Source organism: Ascaphus truei, chromosome 14, assembly GCF_040206685.1.
Source record: "Ascaphus truei isolate aAscTru1 chromosome 14, aAscTru1.hap1, whole genome shotgun sequence".
In the NCBI taxonomy this organism is placed as follows: Eukaryota; Metazoa; Chordata; class Amphibia; order Anura; family Ascaphidae; genus Ascaphus; species Ascaphus truei.
This window is the reverse complement of record NC_134496.1, coordinates 1,858,837-1,875,516: the sequence shown is the minus strand read 5'-3', so window position 1 is coordinate 1,875,516 and position 16,680 is coordinate 1,858,837. Positions and strand designations below refer to the sequence as shown.

Below are 16,680 nucleotides of genomic sequence, written 5' to 3'. Positions count from 1 at the left end.
ATACACACACGCACAAAATACAATAAACACAAACTATACACACACAACCTTTGGGTTGGTCAGAAGCCTCTAGTGCCCCGGCTCTCCCCAGCTGCTGCCAGGCCTCTTTCTCATGCCGGGCTTCTGTCTCTGCGAGACCGGGCCTCTCTCCCACCGGAAGCTGGGCCACATCAGAAGTTGCACTGGGGCACACCGGCAGGAGAGAGGCCCGGCCTCACAGAGAGGGGCCCGCAGCAGCTGGAGAGAGCGTGGGCCTGTTGATGTGGGAGGTCCGGCAGCAGGACGTAGCCAGTGTCAACCGGCCAGACCCCCTACAGCCGCCGGGCCTGGGACACGTGTTTTCGCTCTCCCCCCGTTGATGGCCCGGCTACTACATTTGAATTAATGGACCAAGAGTCAGACCCTCCAACTGAAATTATTTAGCAAATACCGCTAAACAAATGTTTGAGGTCTTAAAACTAAGAGTTCCTATTGTACCGATTTCCGCTTGTGTTAAAGGAGTACTACAGTCTGTCTTCATTAGTTGAATCTCAGAACTTTCAGCTAATTACAGCAGCTTCAAGATCCATAATCAGCAGGTTTTAGGGAATTCATCATCAATATATACACAAAACGCAAATAGTGCAAGAATACCTTGCGGTCACCACAATGCTTGGACTGTGTGTGTGTGCGTGCGTCAGTCAGGGGGTGTGTATGCGCGTGCGTCAGTCAGGGGGTGTGTATGCGCGTGCGTCAGTCAGGGGGTGTGTATGCGCGTGCGTCAGTCAGGGGGTGTGTATGCGCGTGCGTCAGTCAGGGGGTGTGTGCGCGTGCGTCAGTCAGGGGGTGTGTGCGCGTGCGTCAGTCAGGGGGTGTGTGCGCGTGCGTCAGTCAGGGGGTGTGTGCGCGTGTGTCAGTCAGGGGGTGTGTGCGCGTGCGTCAGTCAGGGGGTGTGCGCGTGCGTCAGTCAGGGGGTGTGCGCGTGCGTCAGTCAGGGGGTGTGCGCGTGCGTCAGTCAGGGGGTGTGCGCGTGCGTCAGTCAGGGGGTGTGCGCGTGCGTCTGTTAGGGGGTGTGCGCGTGCGTCAGTCAGGGGGTGTGCGCGTGCGTCAGTCAGGGGGTGTGCGCGTGCGTCAGTCAGGGGGTGTGCGCGTGCGTCAGTCAGGGGGTGTGCGCGTGCGTCAGTCAGGGGGTGTGTGCGTGCGCGTGGCAGGCAGTCGGTGTGTGCGTGCGCGTGGCAGGCAGGCGGTGTGTGCGTGCGCGTGGCAGGCAGTCGCTGTGTGCGTGCGTCAGTCAGGGGGTGTGTGCGTGCGTCAGTCAGGGGGTGTGTGCGTGCGCGTTGCAGGCAGTCGGTGTGTGCGTGCGCGTGGCAGGCAGTCGGTGTGTGTGTGTGCGCGTGGCAGGCAGTCAGTGCTTGTGTGTGCAGCAGTCAGTATGTGTGTGTGCGCGCGCCATTCAGTGTGTGTCAGCAAGTCAGCGTGTGTGTGTGCGCACGTCAGTCAGGGTGTGTGCGTGTGTCAGGCAGTCAGTGTGCGTCAGTCAGTATGTGTGTCTCAGGCACTCTGTGTGCGCGCGCGTCAGTCAGTGTGCGCGCGCGCGTCTGTCAGTGTGTGTGCGCGTCAGTCAGTGTGTGTGTGTGTGTGTGTGTGTGTGTGTGTGTGTCAGTCAGTCAGTGTGTGTTTCAGACAGGCAGTTCGTGTGTCAGTCAGCTTGTTGTTTGTTGTTGTGTGCCCCCCCCCCGTGTGAGGGGAGGGGGTGGTGGTGATACCTGCTCGCGCTCCCGGCTTCCCGGCCCGGCCGCGGGGGAATGGTGGTGGTACCTGCTGGCGCCCCCCCGGCGCTACCGACCGCGGGGGGGGGGGGGGCGGGGTTGTGGGGTGTTGGTGGTATCTCCTTGCGCCACCCGGTGCTCCTGGCTCACGGGGGCGGTTGTGGGGGGGGGGGAGGTTACCTCCTTGCTCCACCCGGTGCTCCCGGCCGCGGGGGGATGTTGTGGGGGGGGGGGAGGTTACCTCCTTGCACCACAAGGTGCTCCCGGCTCGGCCGCGGGGGAACGGGGATGTTACCTGCTTGCTGGCGCTCCCGGCGGTAATACGGGGCCCGAGGAGAAGAGCCGAGTAGCAGGCGGCGGCGTGAGAGAGGCGGCGTGAGTTTTGCTGGCGGCGTGTAGAGAGGTGAGGTGGAGGAGGCTTGGCGCCGGGGAGGATGGGGTTTGCGGTGAGGGGGGGTTTGCGGTGAGGGGGTGTGGGGGGTTTGCGGTGAGGGGGGCACAGGGGTGTGTGTGAGACACTGTTAGAGCACACCAGCCAATGAGAGGTGAGCGGGGGCGGGCGGGCCAAGGGAGCCATCTCATTGGCCTGAGGCAGAGTGACGGGCCAAAGGTCCAATGCGAAGTTATGTTTCGCCGGGCGGCGGGGTCACGGGTTTCTGGCAATTTGATTTGTTCAAGGGCCGTCACGTGACGGCCCTTGAAAAATCAAATTTTGCTGGCTTCAGGTTTTCGCTCCGTCGCATGCATTATAAGCGCACGTGGAGGCGGCAATGTATTTGTTTTCGGGCGATGTCGCTTCGCCGGCACTATAAGCGCGGCCTTATTTACGGACCCAGAGTAGCACTATTGTTTTTATTTGCAATCTTACCGTTTCACTTGCATTTAAAATAAACATTTAATTTTAAAAACAATATTTGCCGTTCTGCTTTTAGAACATATACCCCATGTACACGCCTGTAAAATTAAGTACAAGGAGGTGTTTGTGAGCCACTCTGACCTCTGGCACAAACGTGTGAGCAGAGATGGGTGCAAGAACGATGCAGGCTGGATCTATATCATCCGACTCATTGGGGAGGTTGGCTGAAGCTCACTTACTGTACAGCCCTGAGTGAAATACTGCAGCTGTAACAAATGTATATGACATTTTAAGGGGTTTGTATATGGCATTTTATGGGGGAAATTATGCCTTTTTTAATAAAATTCTGACACTGTCAAGTATTAAGTGATCTTTTAAAGTTAGAACAATGGTGGATTCGGTGCAACTGCGCATGTCCGGATCAGAGAGACTCCTGGGTACTTCAAAAAACTTTATTGGAACACACAAGGGCTAGCACCGCATTCTCCCCCTCTACGCGTTTCACCCTCACAGGTAGGGCTTCGTCTTGGAGTGGGGAGAAGCGGAAGCTGCCACATTAAGTACAGAAAAAAGCGCGCGAAAAGCACATAAAATAAGTTAAAACATTAACCTCATCAATGCCTGAGCTTATTAACATGTTCCCTCTTTTTTGCATCATCTTGTGAATACACTATCAAAGGATTCGTGGAGGGAATACAATGTAATGAAAAGATTAGAATGTCTTTGCATTCTTTGTGTATCTATATAATAAACATATATGTATATAATATAATATCCCTGGCTCTGGTTAATCATTGATGGTATATAATGAATTTAAAAACTGCTGTAAATCCTGCTAGTATCCTGTTGACTCTCTTAATACAATGTTATGTACAGATTAGCAGCCATCTACTCTTATACTGTGTGGCTTAATTCCTATCTAAGAAATTATATACCATATTCTAATTCAACTATACGTCTGTATACTATGGCTGCTTAAACATGAATTATTAAGCACAACTGGTTGTTGAAAAAAGAGGAAGGGGTAAGAAGGGACAGGAGGAGGGGGGGGGTGGGGAGGGGGACAGGAACGGGGGGGGGGAGGGGGGGCCAGTGAGGGGGGGGGGAGGGAAGGAGGGGGGGGGGGAAGGGGGGGGGGGGGGAGGGGGAATGGTATACTGGGGGGGGGGCGGAAGGAGTGATGGAATGGGAGTAGGTTCAAAAACATCCACAGAGGCTATAATAATAATGACAAAGTTATAGCATCATTTTAAAATAATCCTAAAATAGGATATAATGAAAGCATACATCCCTGAAACATATACTTCTGATGACTTTAAAGAAAACAACGCAGATCCCAATCAATGTTAAGTCCGTTGGGACTGCGTTGTTTTCTTTAAAGTCATCAGAAGTATATGTTTCAGGGATGTATGCTTTCATTATATCCTATTTTAGGATTATTTTAAAATGATGCTATAACTTTGTCATTATTATTATAGCCTCTGTGGATGTTTTTGAACCTACTCCCATTCCATCACTCCTTCCGCCCCCCCCCCCCAGTATACCATTCCCCCCCCCCCTCTCCCCCCCCTCCTTCCCTCCCCCCCCCCCCCTCTCTGGCCCCCCCCCTCCCCCCCCCCCCGTTCCTGTCCCCCTCCCCACCCCCCCCCCTCCTCCTGTCCCTTCTTACCCCTTCCTCTTTTTTCAACAACCAGTTGTGCGTAATAATTCATGTTTAAGCAGCCATAGTATACAGACGTATAGTTGAATTAGAATATGGTATATAATTTCTTAGATAGGAATTAAGCCACACAGTATACGAGTAGATGGCTGCTAATCTGTACATAACATTGTATTAAGAGAGTCAACAGGATACTAGCAGGATTTACAGCAGTTTTTAAATTCATTATATACCATCAATGATTAACCAGAGCCAGGGATATTATATTATATACATATATGTTTATTATATAGATACACAAAGAATGCAAAGACATTCTAATGTTTTCATTACATTGTATTCCCTCCACGAATCCTTTGATAGTGTATTCACAGGATGATGCAAAAAAGAGGGAACATGTTAATAAGCTCAGGCATTGATGAGGTTAATGTTTTAACTTATTTTATGTGCTTTTCGCGCGCTTTTTTCTGTACTTAATGTGGCAGCTTCCGCTTCTCCCCACTCCAAGACGAAGCCCTACCTGTGAGGGTGAAACGCGTAGAGGGGGAGAATGCGGTGCTAGCCCTTGTGTGTTCCAATAAAGTTTTTTGAAGTACCCAGGAGTCTCTCTGATCCGGACATGCGCAGTTGCGTCGAATCCACCATTGTTTCAGCCTTCACCTAAGACGGTGGCACGCAGGAGCAGCCGAGGGAGCAGACCCCAGACCGGAGTGCAGGTGAGGTAAGATATCTCCATTCCCCCTGCACCGGTTGTTATTGAGGCGATACGAAGCTCCCCCGTGTGATGCCCCAGTGTCTGACGCATTCAGAACACTGCCCTGCACACGGAAGCGCAAGACAGACACATTGACACATCTTTTAAAGTTAGTCTGTAAACACGGCAAGCTGAGACTTGGGAGGGGTTTGATTTCCTCTGGCTGCTCCCTGATGTGTGTTCAATAAGACAAAACAGCCCTTCCCTTATCTTTACTGGCTCTCTGATAAGGTTAAATGAAACGCTTGATTCAAAGGCCCCTAAGAGATGCAATTTGTAATTAATTTCCAGATAAACAAAAGCTCCATTTTAACTTTCAGCAGGGCAAGATTGGTCTATGGACCAATTAGAATGTTACATTGTTTACAAAAGGCTGATTTGTAACTAGCTACGTGGGATTGTACCAGTAATTCTATGTTGTAACTTGCTGGTAAGAACACGGGTGAAACACACTTGCAATCCCAGTGACTGCTTTCCATGTGACCTTAAGCCTGTCCATTTATCTTCCTGTGAAGATCTTCAGAGCAGGGACTTCTCTGCAAAATTATATTCAGTGCTGCACAGAAGAGCATCAAATACAAATAAATATATGTTTTATATAACACTACCTGTTACACAGCACTCATCACGGAATATGTCAGGCCCACAAAAGGCAGTTGTTGGGGATTGCAGGCGGATTTACCACTTAAAAAGGCAGTTACCCTAGAGATACTCAGCACCATTATGCGACAGGCCACCTTCACCGTTCTCAAACACCCAGTATCCCCCTCCCCTTTATAAAATTACATTTCCATTCAGACAAACATTTACTGTCCATACCCGACTCATTGTCTATACGAGCCAACACATCTTCAATGGATTCCCTATCATCGCCTGCGTTTTCGGGGTCAGGGGGGGTGTAACCGTGAACACGGCACCAGTGCACGATCTGCTTGGTTGTCAGTGGGGTGATGTTGCTGAACCGTGGCTGCTTTTCTATGATTTCTTGCAGCATTTTCCTCATGGTCACTGCCCGTTGCCACTGGAAAGCAAGCAAATTTATTGTTACAAATGGCAAGAAACAACTTCTACTCATTTCTAGTACAGCATCATTCAATGGCTGCAGTCTCATTCTGCCAACTAAAAACTAGATTTATTTACAGCGGCGATCCCGCTCAAGGTAAACGTAATAAAATGTTAGAATCCGTCCACTACAAAAACAACTATGAGAGAATACGTAAAGGGGCCGTCACAGCGCCAAAAAACAACTATGAGAGAATACGTAAAGGGGCCGTCACAGCGCCAAAAACCAACTATGAGAGAATACGTAAAGGGGCCGTCACAGCGCCAAAAAACAACTATGAGAGAATACGTAAAGGGGCCGTCACAGCGCCAAAAACCAACTATGAGAGAATACGTAAAGGGGCCGTCACAGCGCCAAAAAACAACTATGAGAGAATACGTAAAGGGGCCGTCACAGCGCCAAAAAACAACTATGAGAGAATACGTAAAGGGGCCGTCACAGCGCCAAAAAAACAACTATGAGAGAATACGTAAAGGGGCCGTCACAGCGCCAAAAACCAACTATGAGAGAATACGTAAAGGGGCCGCCACAGCGCCAAAAACCAACTATGAGAGAATACGTAAAGGGGCCGTCACAGCGCCAAAAACCAACTATGAGAGAATACGTAAAGGGGCCGTCACAGCGCCAAAAAAACAACTATGAGAGAATACGTAAAGGGGCCGTCACAGCGCCAAAAACCAACTATGAGAGAATACGTAAAGGGGCCGTCACAGCGCCAAAAAAACAACTATGAGAGAATACGTAAAGGGGCCGTCACAGCGCCAAAAAACAACTGTGTAAATTGACATTAAAAGGAGTTTATTTTCTAAGGACCAGCACGTGATAGGAGGAATCACTTAACACATGCAAGGAAAACGGTACCTCTGCCGCTCTCCTCTTTCCAATGTTCCAGCTGTAGTATTGTCCCACGGAGCTTGCAGTCAAAGAGTTGCCATCTTCACCTACATGACAGATAATAATGTATTACGTTTCCATACACTGGCATCCTGCTTTGGTTAGAAGCCGCTCTAACAAGGGTTTTTGGGCCCATGCTCTTATTGGTTTCATTCACTAGGTTCACCACTTGGTCTAGATATCCAAACCAAAATGACAGCACACTTAATAGTGAAATACAGTATACTTCTATATATATATTCCCATTTGAGTAACTTTTCTTTAAAAACAGCAATTCCTTAGCTGATCCAGTTTGGGTAAGATGTGCCTTTTTAATTATTATTTTTAAATCCTGATTGTATTCATTTTTGGAAAATAGATTATTAGTGAACAGAATAATTTGAAGAACGTGCATTTCCCATCTTTGCAGTTTATTTGTTTTTACACTGTACGTTTTCTTACTTTTTTCAGCTAGAAATGGGACTTTCTTCACGGTCGCTGTTAAAAGTTGCTTGAAATTTAGCAAATGTTGTGTCCTACAATAAAAAAAAAAAAAAAAAATACCACAACGAAAATATTTTCTCTGCAGCTTTCTTTGTGGATATATCAATGTTACAGTGAATGTAATGAATGAACAAGTACATGTGAGATGTTTGTAGGGATATAGATATAGATATAAATAAACATAAGTTCCGATTGCGCATGAGCTCATCAGATTAGGAAATATATAAAAAAAGAAAAGGAAGAGAAAACACAATACAGGCATACTCCACATTAGCGTACGCAATGGGACCGGAGCATGTATGTAAAGCGAAAATGTACTTAAAGTGAAGCACTACCTTTTTCCCACTTATCGATGCATGTACTGTACTGCAATCGTCATATACGTGCATAACTGATGGAAATAAGGCATTTGTAACAGGCTCTATAGTCTCCCCGCTTGCGCACAGCTTCGGTACAGGTAGGGAGCCGGTATTGCTGTTCAGGATGTGCTGACTGGCGCATGTGTGAGCTGCCGTTTGCCTATTGAGCGAGATGTACTTACTCGCGAGTGTACTTAAAGTGAGTGTACTTAAACCGGGGTATGCCTGTAGTGTGATATTGTAAGTAATCGTCAAGGCAAAAAGTAATACACTCACATTAGGCAAGGATAGATGGGCATTTCGGTTGTTAAGTGAACCACACTGATGAGCAGGAAACTCTGTTTAACTGGCACTGTAGACCTTCTCTCCTAGTAGGACTCGCAGCGTTATTATAGGTTCCTCATCAGCAGGATACTCCCCTCCAATCGCAAAACTTGCAGCGTCAATATCAGCTCCTCCGCAGCAGGATAATCTCAATAAAGAGATGACATAAATAGTCTACTACTGTATACACAATTCATAAATAGCTGAAGCCAAATGGACATTCACATTAGAATAGATATAAAAAAAAGCTTATGGTTGTTAAAGTAACAAACTTCACCAGGTATTACTGGAATAACTGGAAAATTTCCAAGAACACAGGAAAGGATGCAGGAAAACAGGATAAATCTTTATAATAAAAAATATTTATAAAAACACAAAAACCAGAAGGCCACAGAAGCTATGTAGGAAACAACTGTCAATACAACTCCCAATAAACCCCAGTGATGGCCATACACCAGGGGTTAAGGACAGAGAGGGTGGCAATGCTCCAGACAGCTCCCAAGAAACTCCTGCTATTGGTATATGGGTAGAGTAGAGTCCCAACGCGTTTCGTCTTGACAAAGACTTCAAGGGGATGTAAACCAGTCCTGCAGTCCTTTCCCTTAAGTAGTTCGTATTTCGCGCCTTTTTTCCCGTTTTTTCTGAAGTCCTATTGGTTGCGCATTGCGTTTCATTCCCTGCATGCGTTTCAAACGGTAAGCGACGTCGTGCGTATGACGTCATCATAAAATAACCATACAGGCTACCATACGGATGTCTGTGTTCCCAGCCATTACTGCTGGAGATAGAAGTGAATTAGGGCTTCCTATTGGTTGCGCATTGCGTTTCATATGCAAATGCGTTCCACAGTTACGTGACGTCGCACATGTGACGTCACCAAGTGGAAATAATATACAGATGCCTATCTTCTCTCTAAATAAAATTTTATAGAGGTAAGGTAGTGTGTAAATGAAAAGAGCAACTAAGCTCATATTAACTAACTGATACTATGTGAGAACATGTAAATGTTATTAATAATGATAATAGCATATAAAATGGCAAATGCCACTGTGCATATATAATAGTTAGTGAAAGGCTAATGCTTCTCTCTGAATCAATATTAAAAAGGTGAGGTGGTATGTGAATAAAGAGAGCAAATATGCTCATATTGTTTAACTAATACTAACTATGTGAAAACAAATAAAGGTTATTAATAATAATAATAACATATAAGCTGGCAAATGCCACTATACATAAATAATAAGCAGTAAATTGCTAGCTGTGAATAAATAAAGTGAATGTTATATATAGTCAATAAATAATATTAGTGAGTTAAGGAAAAGTAAAATTGATTAAGTAACAGTATATAAAATAATGTTACTTTTCCTTAACTCACTAATATTATTTATTGACTATATATAACATTCACTTTATTTATTCACAGCTAGCAATTTACTGCTTATTATTTATGTATAGAGGCATTTGCCAGCTTATATGTTATTATTATTATTAATAACCTTTATTTGTTTTCACATACAGTAGTTAGTATTAGTTAAACAATATGCGCATATTTTCTCTCTTTATTCACATACCACCTCAACTTTTTAATATTGATTCAGAGAGAAGCATTAGCCTTTCACTAACAATTATATATGCACAGTGGCATTTGCCATTTTATATGCTATTATCATTATTAATAACATTTACATGTTCTCACATAGTTAGTATCAGTTAGTTAATATGAGCTTAGTTGCTCTTGTCATTTACATACTACCTTATCTCTATAATATTTTATTTAGAGAGAAGATAGGCATCTGTATATTATTTCCACTTGGTGACGTCACATGTGCGACGTCACGCAACTGTGGAACGCATTTGCATATGAAACGCAATGCGCAACCAATAGGAAGCCCTAATTCACTTCTATCTCCAGCAGTAATGGCTGGGAACACAGACATCCGTATGGTAGCCTGTATGGTTATTTTATGATGACGTCATACGCACGACGTCGCTTACTGTTTGAAACTCATGCAGGGAATTAAACGCAATGCGCAACCAATAAGACTTCAGAAAAAACGGGAAAAAAGGCGCGAAATACGAACTACTTAAGGGAAAGGACTGCAGGACTGGTTTACATCCCCTTGAAGAAGTCTTTGTCAAGACGAAACGCTTTGGGACTCTACTCTACCCATATACCAATAGCAGGAGTTTCTTTGGAGCTGTCTGGAGCACTGCCACCCTCTCTGTCCTTAACCCCTGGTGTATGGCCATCACTGGGGTTTATTGGGAGTGGTGTTGACAGTTGTTTCCTACATAGCTTCTGTGGCCTTCTGGTTTTTGTGTTTTTATAAATATTTTCTATTATAAAGATTTATCCTGTTTTCCTGCATCCTTTCCTGTGTTCTTGGAAATTTTCCAGTTATTCCAGTAATACCTGGTGATGTTGGTTACTTTAACAACCATAAGCTTTTTTATATCTATTCTAATGTGAATGTCCATTTGGCTTCAGCTATTTATGAATTGTGTATACAGTAGTAGACTATTTATGTCATCTCTTTATTGAGATTATCCTGCTGCGGAGGAGCTGATATTGACGCTGCAAGTTTTGCGATTGGAGGGGAGTATCCTGCTGATGAGGAACCTATAATAACGCTGCGAGTCCTACTACGAGAGAAGGTCTACAGTGCCAGTTCAACAGAGATTCCTGCTCATCAGTGTGGTTCACTTAACAACCGAAATGCCCATCTATCCTTGCCTAATGTGAGTGTATTACTTTTTGCCTTGACGGTTACTTACAATATCACACTATTGTGTTTTCTCTTCCTTTTCTTATATATATTTCCTAATCTGATGAGCTCGTGCCCAATCGGAACTTCACCCTTCTAACAAACACAAGTGGCTCTGAACGAACCCATTTGCGGTCCGGTGCGGCACCCATCAAGGGAATCTATAAGTTGGACTACTACGTATCCTTCTAGTTCACAGTTTTTTGCGCTTGTTTTCCCCCTTTATGCTATAAATAAACACACACACCCTCAGGGGTTCTGCTGGTGCCAGGGAGGGTGGGGGAGGATGAGCTGGGACAGCTGACCCAGGCCCAGCGGATCGGTGGCACCCCACCCGGCAGTCACCCGGCAGCACCCGAGCTCAGCAACGGTAGCTGCCCGTCACTGTGATCATTCCGCTCCCTGCTCTCAGCAGCGCTGGAAGTCGTCTTCAACTTCCGGCTGACAGGAGGGAGCGCATGAGGCCCCAAGGTAAGAGTGTGTACGCGCTCTACAGTTTTCACTTTAGGCTGGGGCTGCAGACCTTGCGGAGGCGTCCGCACGCTGAGCGATCAGACTGCCTTCAGGAAGTGATTGTGTCCAAGCGGGAGGGGGCGTGCGTTACGCAAGAAATCAGTTGAAACTGATTTCTTGGCGCGACAGGTCACGTGAGCTGTTTGCCCAATCAGGGCGAACCAGCTCTGTGACGCCACAAGGCACGCCCCCCCCACGGCGCAGCTCCACTGGCCACAAAACGCACCTGCTTCACGCAGGTGACGTTACGGCCGCGCACGCCTCCGCACGGGTGAAGGCGCCATGGCCCCAGCACGTGGGATTTTTTCCGCGCACGCCGGCAGCTCCCATTAAAAAAAAAAAAAAAAAAAGTGTGTGTAAGAGAAAAGGGGAGTGTAAGTGGGAGCGATAGAGAGGGAGTGTAAGGGGGAGCGGGAGATTAAGGGGGAGCGGGAGAGAGGGAATGTAAGGGGGAGAAGTGAGAGACGGGGAACAAAAGATGGTAGGGGGGGAGGAGAGATGAGGGGGAGAGTGCTGGGGTCACTTACCAAAAAAAATAAAAAAATAAAAAAAAGGTTGAAACACCTTGGACTAAGGTATCCATTCAAAATGAATAGGAAGCTAAACGTGACACACCTACTGCGATCTAATTTGCATATCACTACCCAGAAATCATGTGGAACACATAGAAAACAATTCCATTTTTGCTGTACTTTGTATGGTAGTCACTCCCAGCCCCCACAACCTAATTGTGTCCCTTTCAAAGCTCCTGAAAGATGAACGTTGTCCTTTAAAGGTATTAATGCAGACTAAGAGATATAACTAATGCAGCTAACTTTCCAGTTCCAATTGTATGGAGCAGCGTCTATAGTGGCACAGCACACTCATATTAATCCCAGTCCTCCTGTTGCTCTGGGAGGACAGAGGCTCGTTGAGATTGAAAGTAAAGCTATTTTTAAAGTTTAATTTTACCAAAAAAAAAAGAGTACAAAAGTAGTCCTATTGTAAATTGTAGGTTCTGTATAAATACCCCAAGATATGTAAAAGTTATTGACACAGTTCTGTTCTTTTGTTACAAACAAAGGCTGGTAACAGATGAAGAGAGAAAAAACACATTGAGATTGAATATATATATATTTAAAAATCTCAATATGTGTATACTAGCATATGCATTTTTCTTAATTCGGCTAACCTCTGTAGGTTTGTGAACATTTTCTATGTTTGCACTATAATATATCAAATTCAGACGTTGTAAAATGTTTAGATAAAATAATAATCTGAAAGCAATTACTTGACCGCACAGGTTTCCACGTCTGCGTTATCTTCCGTCTTCACTGCAGCACCACCAACGTGTAATGAGAAGGGGCTGCCGGCATTCCCCACAATATCCGGCTCGGTTTTTACTAAAAGGAATAAAAAAAAACCCACGTGATTAATAAATACATGGATTGTAGTGATCTCCGTGCATGTGGAAACCTCTCTCATACACCTCAGTCTGCAGCGAGAGAATACTATATAATAATAAATTATCTAATAAATTATATTTCTGAATTTTGTATGTACTGTAATCTTCTTGTTTCTACTTTCTTATTTTCCTAATATTGATTATTGTTTATAAAGCATCTACCTTTGTAGACGAGAGAAACGATGTTGCCGTTGTGGTGAGGAATATTTTCATTTATACACATTATTATTCACAAAATATTCCTACATTTTGCAAAGGCATTTGATACTGTTGATCATGTTATCTTTTGTTAAACAAACTCCAGTGCTCTGGAATAGGGGAACATGCTTTAAACTGGTTTCACTCCTACCTATCAGGTAAATGCCTACTTGTTTCAATCTCAGGCTGTAACTCCAACCCCCTGGATATCACCTGTGGTGTCCCGCAAGGCTCTGTTCTGGGGCCCCTACTCTTCTCAGTGTTCATTCATTTTCTTCCTACAGCTTGTAAAGGAGCTTCAATACACATGTATGTGGATGACACAATTTTATATGCACACAGCCATAGCCTCTCTGACCTTCAACACATACTTCAATCTGAATTTCTTGAGACTTGAAAACTGGATATCCCAAAACAAAGTATCTTTAAACACTGACAAAACTGTTTGGGACCAAGACTACATTTCTAAAACTACAAATGATGGAGCTACAGATCAGATCCAACTCTAACACCATTCTAGTCACATTTTACTTTTTTAGATACATGTTACTTGTCCATTCACTGCCAGCCCCTCTAATATTTGTAAACACTTCCTGTCTAGAGTACTAAACCTAGATTACAGACTTGGGTCTATTCATTTTTCATAACTTGTGTCCTGCTCCCCTCATGGATGTCAATATTATTGACACCATAGGCCATTTGCCGAACATCAGGTTAAAATTATCCTGTTAAAATAACTGTATTGTGGCAATTATGTTGTAATGTATTTTTGAGTGTATTAAGAGAATGGAGTTCAGACTACAGCTGAACGAGCCATCCGAAAAGGACGCGGGCAGAGTTCGACTGTAAAGAAGAACGAAAAAGCGAATCGAGGTCGAGACTGTTCTAAAGTAAGAGTAAACCTGAGTCTGCATTGTATGGGGTGTATATTTCGGATGATGTGTTTACATATCCTGCACGCAGTCTGCCCTCCTTTCTTTCTCTCTTTTTTGTCTTCTGAGGAGTTTTGAGAACCAACGGATGACCGGATGAAGGATACCAATCCCTTATACATTCAGCCAATAGGCAGGGAATATTAAAAAACGGTCGTATGTATTTGCTCTCATTTGTGGTGAATCTGCATGAGGAAACTGAAAATTGTTTCTATCAGCATAAGGTTACACCGCAATGTAATGCCAAAAATCTATAAGTTGTATCTGTCCACATATATCATCCTGCAGATGACAGAATTGTACTTCCCACCACAAATTCGGTCGATTTGTATTAAGTAGGAAAAGGTTGTGGGAGTATTTATTTTATGTCGAATCAACAGACACCGAATGAGAGCTTAAACTTTCCCTCTAATAACCAATAGGAGGCTTTCAGCAGTGGCGAATCTGCACTATAAGATTCAAAATTGTTTTGTGTCAGCTCAATGTCGCAATGTCGCGGTATACATTTAATGCTGTATATGTTTGTGCCATTTTTATTCAAAATAAGATGTTAATAACTGTATTCAGCTATCACTAATTCGGTCGAGCAGTGGTAGGATTAGTAAGCATTTCAGTAATTGATTTTGATGCGGCGAATCAGCCGACGCTGACCAATAGCCTTAGCTTTCTTAAGAAACCAATAGGAGGCTAGCGCAAGGTACATGAAGTGTAGGTAGGGTAGTTGATAATACACTCCTGACGAAGCAAGACCTGAACTTGCGAAATGCGTTGAGTGGAGAAGGAGGGAGGAGGAACTTGAAAGAAACCGGAAAGAAGTGACGTCAGACGCCCTGCAGTCAACCAAGTGCTATCCCCAACAGCCAGTTTCGGGGGAGACACACGGAGGACACAGGTGACGAGAACTCACACCGGGAACCAGCAGCAGAGGAAACAAGGCTGCAAGGACTAAGCAAAGAAACCTTTACGTGCCCTGAGTGGCAGAATCAAAATGTGAGTGTGTCCTCAGGAGGGATTTTATGTATTTGTTATGCATTAAAGATAATTTTTTAAACATACTACACCATCAGTCCCTTATCTCCTCCTACCCAACTCTACCTTACCTACTACTATCAGCTACACTGCAGCAACCAGAAACCACCAGGAAGCTGCATACCCATAGTGGCAAACTGTCTGCGACGCACTCCCTCATCTACTGTGCACCCATATCCCTGGAGGAACCTGGCTTTTCCTTTTTGGAAGTTGAGTGGTTAAGACAGTTTTAACTTTTTGTTACTACATTTAAATTATTTGTTTTTTATTATTGGTCTCTTATGGTTATTTTATCTTTTTATATTATTTTTGTGTATGTTGCACTGTGACATCTGCATGTAACTACAGCTTTGGACCTGTTGGAGCTCCACTGCAGAGTGCCACTAGAATAGATTGTGCGTATTTTGTTTTCATTATCTTTCTACCACCGGGTGGTGCTGTTGTACTGTTGGGATAAGCGCCAATCAGTCTATATTTTGTACCCACCATGCACCTCACACCTGGAACAATCTACCTGAGACTCACAGCCACCACCGGTCTAAGTTCTTTCATGACTAAAGCTGTCTCACATTTTAATCTGGTCTGTAACGGTTACATACGCCTATAACATATATTATTTCAAACTGTGCATGCAATGTCATTAAATATAATGTATAACATAGTTCATTTAATGTAACCTTGTAGTGTTATCATAATTTGTGCCCAGGACATACTTGAAAACAAGAGATAATTCTCAATGTAAAACATTTTATAAATAATGTAATTTAACAGAACTTTCAACTTTTCCCTAGAAGAGAGTTTCTCAAGCAGGGTGCTGGGGAACCCAAGTGTGCCGTGACCTACTGCCAAGGGTGCCGGGGAACCGAAATGTGCCGTAACCCACTGCCAAGTGTGCCGTGATCCCAGGAGAGAAATCCTGCTGGCTGCTCAGCGGGCCAGGACCGCGCTGCCAGGAGACGTAGAGGCTGCGATTCGCCTCTTCATCTCCAGACATCGCAGAACGCAGGTGACATAATTGAGTTGTGTGGGAAGGTGGGAGGAAAGAGGGAAGGAGAGATGGATTTGTGTGTTGGTGAGGGAGGCTAATACTTTTTGTAGGTTGGGGAAAGGTATGTGGTGTAAGAAAAGGGGGGGGGGTGAACGTGGTGTTTATGATTAAGAAAGAGGTGAGTGTGCGGTGTAAGAAGGTGTGATACATGTGGAGTGTATGTTGAGTAAAAGGGTGAGTGTGATGTGTGTGGGTGAATGTGGAGTGTGCAAGAAGAGGGTTGGTGAGTGTGTGCTTGTGAAAATGAGGTGAATGTGTGTAGGAGTAAATGAGGTCTGAAGAGCTGGGATGCCCGAGATTTAAGATAACCTTTTTTTTGAGCAGGGGTACCTCTGAAGGTTAAGAACCACTGCCCTAGAGCTGAACTCTGCAACTTGCAGTCTGTGGGCCAAATCTGACTGTAGAAGAGTTAGCGAGTGGCCCCTCAGACTATCTGCTCCTGCTAATTTCAAGACCGTTACTCAAGCAGGTAAAATATATGATGCAAATCTTAAACATTTAAAACCAGAGACAGAACATGAAACACAGAGAGAGCTCAGTGCTACATCCATTAACACTGATACACCGTACAGTGTGTGTGTGTCATATATATATATATATATATATATAC

The 16,680-nt window shown here is 44.7% G+C and overlaps 1 protein-coding gene across 5 annotated transcripts in view; it reads right to left on the bottom strand.

Annotated features, from left to right (window-relative positions):
- Positions 1-16,680, bottom strand: part of YEATS2 (YEATS domain containing 2) — a 157,848-nt gene that overhangs the window by 9,772 nt on the left and 131,396 nt on the right. For all 5 annotated transcript variants that reach the window (XM_075569488.1, XM_075569490.1, XM_075569491.1 and 2 more), the window contains exons 21-24: positions 12,690-12,801; positions 7,417-7,490; positions 6,943-7,022; positions 5,838-6,039 (exon numbers count right to left, since the gene is read on the bottom strand). In XM_075569488.1, the coding sequence (XP_075425603.1) occupies positions 5,838-6,039; positions 6,943-7,022; positions 7,417-7,490; positions 12,690-12,801 (468 nt within the window). The remainder of the gene's footprint in view (positions 1-5,837; positions 6,040-6,942; positions 7,023-7,416; positions 7,491-12,689; positions 12,802-16,680) is intronic.